The sequence below is a fragment of the Meles meles genome, chromosome 9, assembly GCF_922984935.1.
Source record: "Meles meles chromosome 9, mMelMel3.1 paternal haplotype, whole genome shotgun sequence".
Lineage (NCBI taxonomy): Eukaryota > Metazoa > Chordata > Mammalia > Carnivora > Mustelidae > Meles > Meles meles.
In genome coordinates, this window is record NC_060074.1 from 103,000,002 (window position 1) to 103,015,331 (window position 15,330).

Consider the following 15,330-nt stretch of genomic DNA (forward strand, 5'->3'; position numbering starts at 1 on the left):
ACAGCATGGGTAGGTGTTCTAATTTAGCTCCTAAAAGCTGACTGGACGCATAACAAAACTGAAATAGTATAGACTTGCAATTTTGTTGAAGTCTAAAATCAAAACCATGAGTCTTGTTTTTCCAATAACATAACACTTAAACAAATCTATCCAAACATGAACAGGCATACACAGTCCTTAAGGCCTTCAGCATGGCTGACAGGGCTCTAAGTCCAACTTCATTTCAGCAATTAAGTCAAAAAAGGTGAAAGAAGCTGGAACACTGACCTCAAAGCCAGATGCACTATGGGCCTAGGCTAATGAGTGACCTTCAACCCCAAAGAGTTTCAGACCTTCTTACTCCAGGAGTCAAAATATTTGCCCTCTTATTAAGAGGTGAGATACAGAGGAAACCAGAGGCACGGACAAGAGATGGGGGATTCCTAGGCGGTGGGGATGAGCGATTCAGGGGTGCCATGATGTTCACACCAAAGGGAAAGACAGGATGGAGGGTGAGTCGCAGAGCCAGTGGAGGCCCAGCCTCGCTTGACTGGGGAAGGGAAGGAGGAAGAGTGGTTAGGCCTCTCAGCAGGGGTTGGGGGTGGCTAGTGCTAGGGGTACAGAGTACAGGGACAAGGAGAACTAAAAGAAGAGGCGCATTTGAATCTACAGGTCATATTTAAGGGCATTTGAGAACGGAAACTGTTGCTACTGCTGACAGAGCTTAGCAGTTGACATTTACTGTTTTCTGCACAGGACAAACTACTCAGAGTTCTTCACGTGTGTATTATTATGTAATCCTCATTTAATGGGCAAGACCATTTGTCTAGGGGACAGTACTGACCAAACCCTGAGGAGAAAGTCTGACGGCCAGAAAGGAGGGGAGGGCTTTCCCAAGAAGGGGGAATGAAATGCATACTTGCTGGAGCTTTAAGTTTTGTCCAATTGGCTCATCAGTTTTGATGACCACTCTCTTCTTGTTCAGTGCCAGACCAAACAATAAGGACTGGGCCTGTCTTCCTAAAACCAGGAGCCAAACGTCCCCTGGAGGCTCCAACAATACTTGTAGCTAATGATAAGAGCATGTTATCAGCGTCCAACGAACCTGAGTTCAAGGCCCAGTGTGAGGCTCTTAATAATTCTTAAGAGTAGTTAATAGTTGATATTGGGCAGGTTACTTCTTAAATTTTCTGATGCTATCTTTACCATTCTCAAAAAAAGAGAACTGAGGTGACTGAACCATCAGAAGGTCCTAAGCATCCACTTCCCCACCTCTCACAAACTTACCATTACCTCATCAGGAAAGAGAGAAAAATAACCTCTTTACTAAAAAAAAAAAAAAAATCCTTCAGCGAACACCCACTCTAAGATCAGAACTCAGCAGAAGTCAGCCTGCCCCCACCAACAGGAAACAAGATTGACATCGATACACTCTGCTCTTTCTTACACTCCAAATTTGAGAGGAGTTACCAAAGAAAACCTGTGCATTGCTCATTGCTCCATTCCCTAGCGAAAGCCCCACCAGGCTCTGGATCCAAACTGCACCAACCACTCCTGAGGATGGGCAGGGACATCCTGAAGTCACCCAGTAATCACATGACAATAATGACTGCCCTCTACGACACATGCCAAAGAGCCCGTTTAAAACCGAGAATCTTAAAAACAATAGTGAAATATTGTCAGGCTGGTCTTGGTAAAATAGACAATTCACCAAATCTCTGACTCCTTTTCACTCGCAGGAGCATCTGAGTATTCCATGACAATATGCTAAAAATGGAGGTATGAACCATACAAACTAAGAAAACCACGACACTCCCCTGAGCATCTTTGGGCTCTGGAACACGTGACACCCAGCGAGGGGGTCTCTCTACCGTGGCTCAACTGGGGCAGGACGGCCTCACCTGCCCACCTACAGCTGGGGCGTGGTTGGAAAACTCCATCCCAGGGCCCAAGACTCACAACCCGTCCAGCTGCTCAGGGCCCAACACTCAGGAGGGCCCCACGCCTGGTTGTTGTGTGGTCCTGAAATTCCTAATAATTAGTCATTGCTAGTAATTCTTAACAAGGGGCTCCGCATTTTCATTGTATTCTGGGCCCCACAAATTATGTAGATGGCTTGGTGGTGCCTGACTCAGAAGAGGAGTTCAATTCACACCAGCAACTGGGGAGCTGCGAGGAGAAGACATCAGACCCGGCTGAGGGCCAGAGCTCACACCTTCCTTCGAATCAAACACACTAGCTTTCACTCTTAGGAAGGATGGACCTGAAGCCACACAACTCCCTCCCGAAGAGAAAGGAAGAAAAAAGGTGGCGACTTTTTTGGGAAATGTTTTCGATATGAAAGATGAAGTATTTAAGCCAATGAAGCCAAACTTCTTTCTGGTTCTCTCTAGTGCCCCAGAGTGGGGAAGCCTTCAGATGCTCACACAGGGAGGTGCTGGGGTCAGAGCTGTTAGTTCCAGCCACCGGAGGAGGGCTGGGTTACTAGACAGGGCAGCACACAGCAACCACTCTCAGCATAAAGAAAGGAAGCACAAGGAGACATACTCACATCAAGGAATCAGTTACCCTAAGTAGAAAATGCAGGACATCAATGAAGGTTAATACCCAAGGTCAACCAAGAAATTCAATGAGAACAGTACTTCTTTATGTGCTTTTTAAGTAAAAAATGAGAATAAAAGATAACGTATTCAAAAAAAAATTACAAAGGTTATTAAGAAATGACAAAATACTTCTAAATTCTTCATCTTCCTGCTTAGGAAAATCCCTCACGGGAAATAAAACTATTACTCTAACGCTTAAAACCATTAACTGTTTTCGATTCTGTAGTTTACCTGAAGATTTTAACCAATTGCAGGAGTATGAAGGGCAGACTACAGCTGGCCTCAGCAAATACCCCAAACACCCCAAGTCCCTAAGAGGGCAGGGCTAGGGCCCACAGTCATACACACATTTCCAAAGGGGATCTGCAAAGACCAGGCCTTCCCCACCCTCGGGAATGCTACCCACAGAAATGTGGGTAAGTCAATCCCAGAGAGGAAAGTCCCCGGGAAGATGGAAATCTTGGGCCAGTAAATTCAATCAGGTAAAAAACAAAAAACCAAAAAACACAACCAAATTAATCTCAGTGAAGCAACCTAAATTAGCTTTTCTTTTCAAAGGCTTTATAAAACAGATACTTCAGTCTGGGTCCCCTTCGTTACCTGCCGTATTCCAGAAGTGTGGCATGGACTCGGGATTCTTCATCAAGCAGCTCTTCTGCTCCCTGCTGGCGTTTGTATTTCCGACGGGGCTTGTAAACATCCTAAGAAGTGGATCAGACAGACGGCTTACTGAGTGTGAACAAGCTCCCTTTCTGAATTGCCTGCTGGTGCACCCGGCCAGTCAGGGAGTGAGTCTTTCCCCATCATGGAGGGCATGCCCGTCTCCTGCAGAACAGTGGGCACTCAGGGCGGCCGCCTCAAGGAGGTCACTCTTTTGACATTCATACAGGTAGCAAATATTTCCACTCAAGATACTGCTTGTCAACTTTAACTTGGTGTTTCTTTTTTTTTTTTTTAAGATTTATTTATTTTTAGAGAGAGGGAGAGCGAGTGTGGCAGAGAGAGATAGACAGAGAGCATCTCCAAGGAGACTCCCCACTGAGCAGGGAGCCTGACTCGGGGCTCAATCCGATGACCCTGAGATCATGACCTGAGCAGAAACCAAGAGCTGGACACTCAACTGACTGAGCCACCCAGGGGCCCCCTTGGTGTTTCTTCTGTCTTTTGGCACTTTAATATTTTTTGTGGTCAACCTTATCAGTCGTTTTATATCTTACTTATTACCAGGGATTGTTACCAAAACAAACAAACAAACTTCTTGTCTGTTACTTGTACAGGTTATGCTTAACTTTTTAATCTATTCAGAAACTTTTTTCCCTGAATGGAAAATTAAGAATCCCAACATCATCAATTTAATAGTCTAGCCTTCACTTGATCTGAAATGGCATATGTGTACATAACATGTACCAATGTTACCCTCTTCAATTCCTCTTGCTTTGTGAACCTTTATCCTGTCTCCACTGTTCGTTTTCAAATTTCCTGGCTATTGTAAGCATTCTCTTTCAAATGAATTCTAGTATCAACTTGTCGGATTCATAATAAATAACTGCTGAGTTTTGATTAGAATCATACCAAATTTGTAGATTGTTTTGGAAAGAACTGGCATATTTATAATATTGAATCTTGCCCTGGGAAGCAAGGTTTATTTCTCTATTCAGATTTTATTCCATAAAATGCTCCAGAAAAAAATACAAATTTTCTAGTCACTGCATATCCAGACCTTTCCACCACCCAGAGTCACAAATCAGTTAAGCGACCAGTTTAACAAGTTAAAAAATTCTGGTGTAGAGGTTAATCCAGAATCCTTAAAAAAAAATTGCTTAAATGGTAAAGGAGATTTCAATTCTTAGACTCTAACAGCAGAGAAGAACAGATACAAAACCTTCAGTGATAACTTTTTTACAAAAGTATTGGGCTAAGGTTTATCCCAAAAAAGGTGTATAGAAACACAGATGCTCTATCAATTTTCACTGACTTTTTAAATTACTAGAATTAAATTTAATTATAAATGTAGAACAAACATAGATCTATTTTGTATAGGACAAATTCTGAAAGTATATATATATATATTTCTTGAACAAAGTACATGGCATGTAGTAGGTGCTCAATTAATGTAGTTCTTCACTCCCAGATGACCTCATTTAGCATTCTGCCCCAAATTAATGTCCTCCTTGAGTGTCAAGCTGGCAGTCAAATAGTATCTTAGGAAAATGTACTCGGGGCTCTGGGTACAAGTAGGCAAATATTTATGCAAGGAAGGTATTCCAGTTGTTTGTCCCTGATCTCTTCTTCTCCACGACCACAGTTCATCACAACTAACCTCTACCTGGACATCACGAGGACAAACACTACTTATCAGTAGTTTCTTCCTTTCTATAGTGAAGTTTCTTCAGAGAGTGATATTTTTATTCCAAGTAGAACTGTACCTCCCTTGATAATTCTTAACTTTAGCATTTTATTATTTATTACAAAAAGTTTCAAACATACAGAAAAATATCTTTTTGTAACATATACTATATAATTTTAACAATTTTGTAAAAAAAAAAGGAAAAAAAAAAAAGGAATGGACTAGGGTCTGGGATGACGCTGGAGTGTTCTTATAACTTGCTGCCAGAAATAATTCCTAGTTTGCTGCTGGTGGCTACATAAATAGGAAGCTATAAATAATGTAAAACAGATTCATGGGGAAATGCAACACATAACGAACCCGCATGACGTCAGTTACTGAATATGATTTAATTCTCGCTGAGCTCTACTATTACAGCAGTACTATATAATTGAGCTTAACTGCTATCTTCCGTAGTTACCACCGATAGAGTCAATGAGCTAAGACAGGAAATTGGATTCTTCTAAAAAAAGGACTGACTCCAAAACAATAGCATACTGAAACCAACAGCTACAAGGACCTTTTATTCTGGGAAACAGTGACAATGTTGGCCTCTGTGTAATTATCCCTTATACTTGAAAAAGCCTCATATACGTCTCACCTTTGCATGCATTTATTTATTTATTTGACAGACAGAGATCACAAGTAGGTGGAAAGGCAGGCAGAGAGAGAGGGGGAAGCAGGCTCTCCCTGGAGCAGAGAGCCCGATGCGGGGCTCGATCCCAGGACCCTGGGATCATGACCTGAGCCGAAGGCAGAGGCTTTAACCCACTGAGCCACCCAGGCACCCCTCACCTTTGCATTTTATAACTATTCCCAGAGGTAGAGACAAGGCAGATGCTTTTACCCCTACTTTATTACTTAAGAAGCAGAGATTAAATAATTTGTCCAGGATCTCTAAAATAGTATTAGACCTGGTCCTAGGTCCCCTGACTGCTAGTCCCAGGGTTTTCCTAATACACTCACTTGCTTCTGGTGGGCATTCCTGCCACCCTCCAATGATCTCAAATGAGTCCTCTCACAAGACCACCGTATACCCAAGGATGCCATATGGATCATTACAATGGCTGCTTAAGTAACAAGGACCTAAATGTCAGAGGTTTTCAGGCCAACTTAAAAAACTATTGCTAAGTCACCCTTTAAAGCAACAGGAGTCAGGAACACCGATGTCTAGTCTGGGGTCTGCCATTAATTAGCTCTGTGACCTTGGGAATTTCCTTCAATGGGCCTGTTCCATTACCTATAGAACCGGGGCTAGACTAATAGTCCTTGAACAGGCTCTTGCTCTCTGTGCTGAAGGACACATGAGCAGGGTGAACATACTGAAGTGACTCTTCAGTAAAGCAGAGCTCTGGCACTGTGAGAGTCACAGACTTCTACCTTACGGGTCTGGCTACAAGACACTGGTTGGAAGAATTCCTGAGTCACATTTCAAATGGAGGGAAGGGAGGTGGAAGGTAGAAGAGCACAACACCGGGGCAGGGTCTACAGCACAGACCAATCACTACTACGGAGGGTTTCTCCTTTCTGAAATAATGAGCAGGCAGGGAGACGACCACCACCAACTTGGCCTTCTCTAGTTAAAGCTCCAGTGTGCTAGGCCACACCTGGGTCAGCAGGAACTGACATCCCCCTGACTGGCCTCCGCTGACCTTAACGCATTTCTCAGGGCTCAACTCTCAGAGACACACCTCAGCCCAGGTACCCCACAAACTAAGTCTGCTTCACCTAACAGGGCTCTACAGGCATCTCCACCATCAAGACCAGTGTCCTGAAAGATCCTGTAGGAAAAAGTTATTATATCTGGGACAAATACATTTGCCCCCCCCCATTCTCACACTAATAAAACAACAAAGGAAACAAAGCCCCTAGGTACTATGTGAAGGAAATGGGAGACGGATGGATGGCGGCCACTTCTGGAGAGAGGAACACGTCTGCAGGGAGGAAAGTTAGCTGGGGAGGCAGAGTTTTCTCCAGACTTTGTTCCCTTTTCTCTTCTCTTTCACATGAGCTCGGCTCTGCTCCTTCAGGACCAGCACACATCCCATCGCAGGGCTCCAGTGTAATTTGCTGGACAAGACGAAGGTCACTGTGTTAAATAAGAGGGGCCAGAGATGGCGTCTGCACTTTGGCTCTTAGGTTTATTTCCTCACAGCAGGCTGAAACCTACTGGCTCAAAAGCATGCCAGGGCCAAACTCCGATTTTTATACATCCAGTCATTTCAAATGTGGCCCAAATAGGCAGATGGTTAGCCACTGCCAGCCTGTCTGTGTCATATACTTTACACGACTGCATGTGCTGACCACAGATAGGGTAAGCCCTGGGACCGGAAAGACCCAAAACTGCTGCTGCAAATCTCCTTCAGAGATCTCTGACTACACAATTTCTGTGCTGTTGCTGTGTGACATTGCCGGGGCACCTGGACAATCTCCAGGAACCCCAGGGGGTTCCCTTGCTCCCCTCCCGTTCAGGATGCAGCCCTGGCGCCTAGAACTCTGGATGGTGGCTTGCTGTGAGGGACTGACAGCCCCATCCTACAAGTTCACCTGTCAAAGCATCACCCCAATATAGCTTTTGTGTGCTGCTGCCCCCTCGTGGTTGTATCTTTTTCCTTGAAGAGACCCCAAATTCCCTTGATTCCCTTACTGACGGAAATTCACTGCTTTGACCTCACCTCCTAGAGTGCGATCAGGCACATGGTGAGTGTGCAACTAACATTACGAACGCATACGTGCACAGATAAGCTTTTAGTCCTAACCCCGTTTACCTTACTACCTGCCTGATTTGGGGCAAGTTACTTTAACCTCTGTGATTCTCCATCTATAAAAAAGATACAAGTATAGTTATTATGAGGATTATTTCATAGTATCTGACACACAGCAAGAGCTAAGTTAGATAATATATATCTAGGCTAAGATATATATAGATATACATAGATATAAATATATCTATGCATGTATATCTAAGACAGATAGCTATACATATTTTTTTTTTGTGGGGGGAAGGGGCAGAGGAGAGGGAGAGAAGAAATCTCTGAGCCAACATCAAGAGTTGGACACTTAACCAACTGAGCCTAAGAGATTTGTTTTTAATATAGTATTATTGATAAAATGTACTAACATTTTTTTATGTATGTAGCCACATCTGTATTTTATGTGCTGAATGAAAAGGCCTTCCTCATAGCATTTCTGCAGTAATAATTTCAAATGTCATGGTCTCCTAGATGATCCCATCAGTTCCTCAAAGCATTTTCTTCAACTAAACTGGAAGTTCTATGGGTCCTTCCCCCACTCTATTCTTACACAAAATTCTAAATATTACCAAAAAGTGTTCAAAGAATAGTAAGCGATTACTTTTTGGAGCTTTGGGTAAAATTTCACAGGTACTCTTTACTCCAGGATAACTGGGAGTAACAGACCTCACTGCACAGAACAGACCCTTGAGATATATGAAGGCTGACGGCTGAGACAAGGAGGAAGGAAGCTGTACAACAGGCTAAGTGAGACAAATGAGCAACTATGTGATGACACAAAAAGGAGAAGGTGGTAAGGGGGGACCTGTCCTGGCTGGCAAGAGTTTTGATTTCTTACGTGCTTTGAAAATACACCTCCCATCAGCAGGCCTTCTACAAAGCAGCTAGCTACTCTGTAAAAAGTAGGTATGGAGAAGCCAAGAAGTAACACATTTCAAGAAGAAAGCTGAAGTACTAGGAATAATCCCCAAGAGGAAGAAAAATGAGGCCAAGACAAAGAGAGAAAACCTCAAAGTGATGAGTGCAGAAATTCAAGTTCACAGTAGTCTTTCTGCCTGGCAATCTGCCAAGAGGTACTAACCAGCCTTAGGCATAATCTCTGACCCAAGTCCATTTCATCCAATGTTTCCTAAGTAAATAAAGATAAAAGGAAAAACTTAGCTATGAGAATGTCCTACATAGTGGCCAAAAGAAAAAACAAGATACAAAGTAAGCTAGTTAAAGTAATACCACATAATGAAAAATCTACAGCCAGTAAAAAAGGCTATGGGGAAAAGACAGACTCAATTACACTGTTGGGCAAAAACCAAAACAGAATATACAATGTAATGCCATTTTTAGAGATCTCTAATTCTTTGTATTGACATCCCTAACTCTGTATTTCCTACTTGGAATATATATCAGTAATTATCCCTGGCTGGTGGCATCATGGTGACTTAGTCTTTGTAATTTTTCCCCATTTCTTCATTTTTTGTTATTATTACTAAGTTACTAGTACCAAATAAATATAGGCTTTTTTAAAACAAAAAATCATGCACCAAAAAATGGCTGGGCTATATAACCAAGGACAAATGTAAAAGACTGAAACAGTCTTAGAAGGATAAGTATAAGCTAAATATTTTACTTTTTTAAAGATTTTATTTATTTATTTGACAGACAGAGATCACAAGTAGGCAGAGAGGAGGAAGCAGGCTCCCTGCTGAGCAGAGAGCCTGATGCAGGGCTTGATCCCAGGATCATGGGATCCTGAGATCATGACCTGAGCCAAAGGCAGAGGTTTAACCCACAGAGGCACTCAGGCACCACAAGAATAAGCTAAATATTTTTAAAAAATATTAAAAGGTTTAATATTTATTTTTTAAGAAGAGGTTATACCTAAGTAAGAATAAGTAAAAGTCTGCTGGTTGAGGTGCAATGGTATTCTGTTCACAGATGAAGAAAGACAACATGATAGTTTCCACTTGGCAGACATTCTCTAGTTGGACAAAGGGTTTTCAAGTAGAAAAGTCACAGTAAATGACCCCGCAGGGCACTGAAGAGGCGGCAGAAGAGCACCTTGCTGCTCTAGATGCCTCTGAATCTCTGGGACCTAGATAAGTAACATCTCAGAGCCTGAAATAAGCCAGGAAAGTTGCCGTAAATTGGTGCCAGGAGTACGTGTGAAATCAGAGTCCAGGCGAAGAGAGGAAATGGGAGGAGCACCACAACTGTCATGTTTGAGGATCTGATGTAAAATCAAAATCTGGTTGCTTCTTCCTATTCTGCAAATATGGAGGGAATCGGTTAACCTTTCTGGCTTCAAGCTTCTGATTTATAAAACAGAAATAATAATATATAACTCGCTGAGTGTTGGGAAGGAGCTAATGAGAGGATGCTTGTGAAAGGCCTAATTAGGTGCCAAACACATAAAAGGCCCTCAATCAATATGTGGCAGCTATAGATATATGTTTTAAAAGGCTGGGTCTGGAAATTAGGCACCTATTGTGGGACCTTATTTGAATCCATAAGTTACCATTCACAATTTAAGTTTGGGATTCTAGATTCGTCGGTAAGGAGCAGGTAAGAAACACTGATGAGGCATGTAAAGGGCAGACCTGGGAAAAGGGTAGAAGGAGAGGGAAACAGCCTTCAGAACCCAAGACATATCCAACAAATCAGTTATTATTTTTCATGACAAATGTAGTTAGGAGGAATCCTTAATAGCTTTCAAAGACACTATATTGGTAAGTTTAAAAAAACACAATTATATTCAAAGTATGACTCCAGCTCAGTATAAAAATGCACATTAAAAACATGGAAGTGGGGGGGGGGGGCGCCTGGGTGGCTCAGTGGGTTAAGCCTCTGCCTTCACTCAGGTCATGATCCCAGGGTCCTGGGATCGAGCCCCTCGTCGGATTCTCTGCTCAGCGGGGAGTCTGTTTCCCCCTCTCTCTCTGCCTGCCTCTCTGCCTACTTGTGATCTCTCTCTCTCTATCAAAAAAATACATAAAATCTTTTTTTTATATATATTTTATTTATTTGACAGACAGAGATCACAACTAGGCAGAGAGGCAGACAGAGAGAGAGGAGGAAGAAGCAGGCTCCCCGCGGAGCAGAGAGCCCGATGTGGGGCTCCATCCCAGGACCCTGGGATCATGACCCGGGCCGAAGGCAGAGGCTTTAACCCACTGAGCCACCCAGGTGCCCCAAAATACATAAAATCTTAAAAAACAAACAAACAAACAAACATGGAAGAGGGTGCCTGGGTGGCTCGTCGGTTACATGTCTGCCTTCAGCTCCCATCATGATCCCTGGTCCCTGCTTAGCAGGGGGAGTCTGCTTCTCTCTCTGCCTACCCCGCCTGCCGCCTCCCCTGCTTGTGCTCTCTTTCTCTCTCTGACAAATAAATAAAATCTTAAAAAAAAAAAAATGGAAGAAATATGTCCAAGCATCAAAAGAAGCTGCTTCTGTGCTGTGACATTAAGGCTGATTCTGTTCCTCTGTATCTATCAACCTTTAAAAAAAACCCAAAAAACGTTAAGGATGTCTAAACAGAACAACTATTTCATAACCAGGGGAAAACAATTACTCTGAAGTCATATCGTGTCCTGTTGTTGTTATTATCTGATACTGCCACCGTATCTGCGAATAGTGTCTGGCTTCAGAGTGTAACTGTCTTGAAGGTTTTCTACTCCTTCCATTTCCAAAATGGAATTGTAAAAGAAATAAATTACAACTCTAAAGTGACAAAGACTTTTCTTGTTTTAAATGAGCACTTTACATCATCAAAGGATTCTTACTCTTTTTAGAGTGATCACCTTGGAAGACTACATATTTATTCTTAAAGTAGGGGGGAAATGCTAAATAAGCCGGTACATTATTTTTGGAAGGAAGCGAACTTGCCCCCAGGCGCTGGGGCTTCATTCCCAGCAGCTCCCGTAGGAGGGCTGGGGCTGGGTGGGGTGTGTGCCGGCCATAAGGTTCTGCTGGGCTGGCCCAGAAAGGTTTGGAAAGCTCTCCACTTCCCCTTGCACCGGGGGTCGTGGGCACGTGAGCGCAGGCTCCACAGTTAAGATCCACTGTGTGGGTGGCCAAGGCCATCCCAGTTTGTCACACAAAACTTAGGAGCCGCTCTGCCTCTCCAGAGCCATCACGGGGTGCTAACCTCAATTTGCCAGCTCCAGTTCAAAGGAGCTATTCAAAGTTGACACCTGCCACTGGCACAAATGAGGAAAGGCTTTGGATCTGGAAAATTCCTCCCAGAAAAATGGAACTAAGAAAAACATAGGGCAGCGGTTGTGGCATTTTCTACCCATGAATGCCAGCATCCAGGTATGGGCACTGAGGTAGGCGAGGCCTCCTTCACACACCCACTTGAGGTCAGCAGCTGGGCAATCCCAGGAGGGAGTGGGTGAGGATTTTGGGATTTGAATCACGGGGCTATTTGGAGGCTATGAACCTATGTCCTTCCCTCACACAGGGGCAGGGGAACTTACCGAAAGGTCAACAACTGTCTTGATGGCCTTTTCTTTTCTCTTTGTGAAATCATCATCCTGCAAGACAAAGCACAGGGTTCTAACAAATGGTGTGTGAAGACCGAAACTCAACCGCACTTCTCAGAAACCTATCTTACAGACTGATTTCTCATCACAGCTTTGCCTGCAGGAGCCTCCACCTTCGAACAAAGTGGACTATAACGTTCACGGGAAGAAGCCAGGCCTCTGCAGATGGCTCCAGAACAGGTCCCACGGTGGTAAGAAAGAGGGGGACCACGGAGTGCAGTGCTGAAGCCAAGTGTTCTCATTCAAACCCTGATGAGCTCTGACACCCAGGGCAAGCGACCCAGTCTCCAAGCCTCAATCTCACCGTCTGTTAATGGGGACCCCACCACCTATGTCAAGGAGTGGCTGTGAAGCTTAAAGAGGAGAAGGCATGTGATGGGCTGGACGGAGTAGTAAGGACTCAATAGCTATGTGTTGTTATCGCAGTGGGGGAGGTTACTGTTAAACTGGTACATTAGGAACGCCCTACGCAATGACCTAGGTGGTCTCTTGAAAAGCTTTATACAACCATTAAAAAAATACACTCGTGTTCTTATAATTTAATAAAAGTTCTGACTCAAGTACTAAGATTGAGAGAAAAGGACAAGACTGCAGGGCTTTCACCAGTGCCCATTTAAAGAGGCCATTCTGACGAGCCAGGAGGCCTGCTGTCAAGGCTGGCCAGGAGGGGGCACAGACATCCCACAGACAGGTCTGAGTTTGCTCCGCTCCTCCCTGGGGAGTCTCTAAGTGTACACTCATGTTCACTGGACGAGAAAAGAAAAGGAGAATACTGACCTCGGGGAGACTGTAGGTTTTCTGGAACTGGGATATGGAGTAGGAGCGGATGTAGTCCCCCATTTCTTCCTTGGTTTCTATAGCTCGCTTCACCAGCCACTGGGAAAGAAAGGTGGGAAATGTGAGGCTTGGGATGAACCATCACTATGGTAAAGGCCGACTCAGAGACGGTACAACCCGTGAACCCAAATTGCTTGAACCCAATACTTGAACTGGCCAAGTGATGAGAAACTATCCACACCTACTGTCCTATGCAAAAAGCAGCCCGTTGGGCGTCTGAGATGCTGAGATCCATTGGGATCAAGAGCAGAGCCGCTGTGCAGGACCTTAAAGCCTCACGTCGGATGCTCAGACCTCAGTTTCCCTCTGTGTAGAGGTGAGAATATATCGTTTCTTTCACCTCACAGAGCTACTGTGGGAGCACATGAAATCCCAAGCACTAGAATGTTCTGTAAATGCCTGAAGCACAACACGAATATAGTCACACAGCCCCCTGGTTCTAGTGGCAGATCTGAATGTCACTCTTTCTTGTGCTGCCGGCGCCACAGACCAGAGAGGGAAGAGAACCTCAGAGAACGTCTAGTATGATCCCTTGTTTCACTGACTGCAACGACCTCCCAAAAATTCAGATTTGAGGACAGGCTTGTTGAGTACACAGCCCTAGGCTTCAAGGGAGCCAGGCACTCACAGCATTTGCTCTCTTAATCCACACAGTATCATGCCAGCCACGCGGTCCAGAACCTGAGGCTCAGAGAGACCACATGATCTGTCCACTGCTCCGCAGGTAGCAAGCACAAGGCTGCGAGTCACAACTCAGAGTCTCTCCCACACCAGAAGACTGGACATACAGGTTTTATTTGTTTTCTAGCTGTACTGGGCTGGTATGCAGAAGTAGCTGTTCTTCATTGCTCCCCACGTAAAGCTCCAGTTAATGACAACACACACAGACACACCCCTGTGGAAGATGCAGGTGCTGAGAGTAAGAATGTAGGATACAGAAACACAGCCTCTGCCTCTCCTCCCTGGCTCTTCATGCAATCCCTTTATAACGAAAGAGCATCATGGAGGGGAACGCCATCTGTCTGAGTCGCCATGCTCTGTCCAGACAGCTCGTACATCTCGAAAGCAGTGTATGGACAGTAGCTGTATTTCCCCATGAGTACAGCATACTTGGCAAGACTTAGCTACCCAGGAAAGCAGACACATGGCATACGGCATGGTGCTCCTAGAGGGATGGACGGAACACTTGCTCACAGAGGACAGCTAACTCAAGTAAAGGACGTGTTCAGGAAATTGCTGCCCAAGATGGGGATGGCTGCAAAGAACTCTAGGAGGAATATTTCTTTATTGTTAGTTTCATTTATTTCCATCACTCCACTCCACCCCACCTCCAAACAAGGACCTCAGGCACTAAAAACCAGAAGCAAGGACAGAAGATTAGACGGTATTCAGAGATTCCGTAGCCCCTCTCCCACACCTCAACCAGCACCACAGCCCAAGACAACTAAGGAGGCTGACTCCTTGCTCAACTCAACTTCTACTTTCCTTTGGATGGGAAGAACAGCTTCTGGACTCTCGAAGTCGTTTCTTTTTCAGATGTTCCTCCATGAGTTAGATCTACACTGACTTTTTACTTGGCTGGATCCTGGTGAGTGTGGTGTGATAAGGAAGGTAAGGAGTCTTAGGATTCAGAGAATCGGTCACCGTTTCGGAGGTCCTAGAGTGAAGGGCGTTGGAGGGAACCTCTTAGATAGCCGAGCTCTGCTGTGAGCCCCCAGCATTCAAGCAAAGTATCTACCCTCACAGGATTCCCGTGTCCGGCATGGGAGGAAAAGACAGGACTTAGAACTACCGGGGCTGGAAGGTAGACCCATTCTTCTCGGGGCTGGCATTCAGAGTGTTCGTAGTGCTAAACAGTGTGAGCACAGGTGGTGAGCCTCTAGAGGTACACGAGACAGCTAGCTTGATGACTGCTCTTTACTGGTCTCCAGCAAAACGGGCAAAAACTACAAGTATGTGGTTAGTTTTTCCTAATACTTTCATAGTATCCCATTTAAGGGACTATCCTTTATTCTGAGATCGGGGGTTAAAAGGCCTTTCTTTTAGGAAATGACAGAGAAAGACAGTTGTTACAATTTCTTTATTGAAGTATAATTGATATACAGTGTCATATTAGTTTCAGGTGTACTGCATAGTGATTTGACAATTCTATGCATTACTCAGTGCTCACCACAATAAATGCAGTCACTATCTGTCACCACAAAATGTTATTACAATAGTATTGACTATAT

General features: G+C 44.2%; 1 protein-coding gene across 2 annotated transcripts in view; it reads right to left on the reverse strand.

The window, feature by feature from the left end:
- Window positions 1-15,330, reverse strand: part of CCDC93 (coiled-coil domain containing 93) — an 89,207-nt gene that overhangs the window by 56,570 nt on the left and 17,307 nt on the right. For both annotated transcript variants that reach the window (XM_046018476.1, XM_046018475.1), the window contains exons 5-7: window positions 13,040-13,138; window positions 12,197-12,253; window positions 3,183-3,283 (exon numbers count right to left, since the gene is read on the reverse strand). In XM_046018476.1, the coding sequence (XP_045874432.1) occupies window positions 3,183-3,283; window positions 12,197-12,253; window positions 13,040-13,138 (257 nt within the window). The remainder of the gene's footprint in view (window positions 1-3,182; window positions 3,284-12,196; window positions 12,254-13,039; window positions 13,139-15,330) is intronic.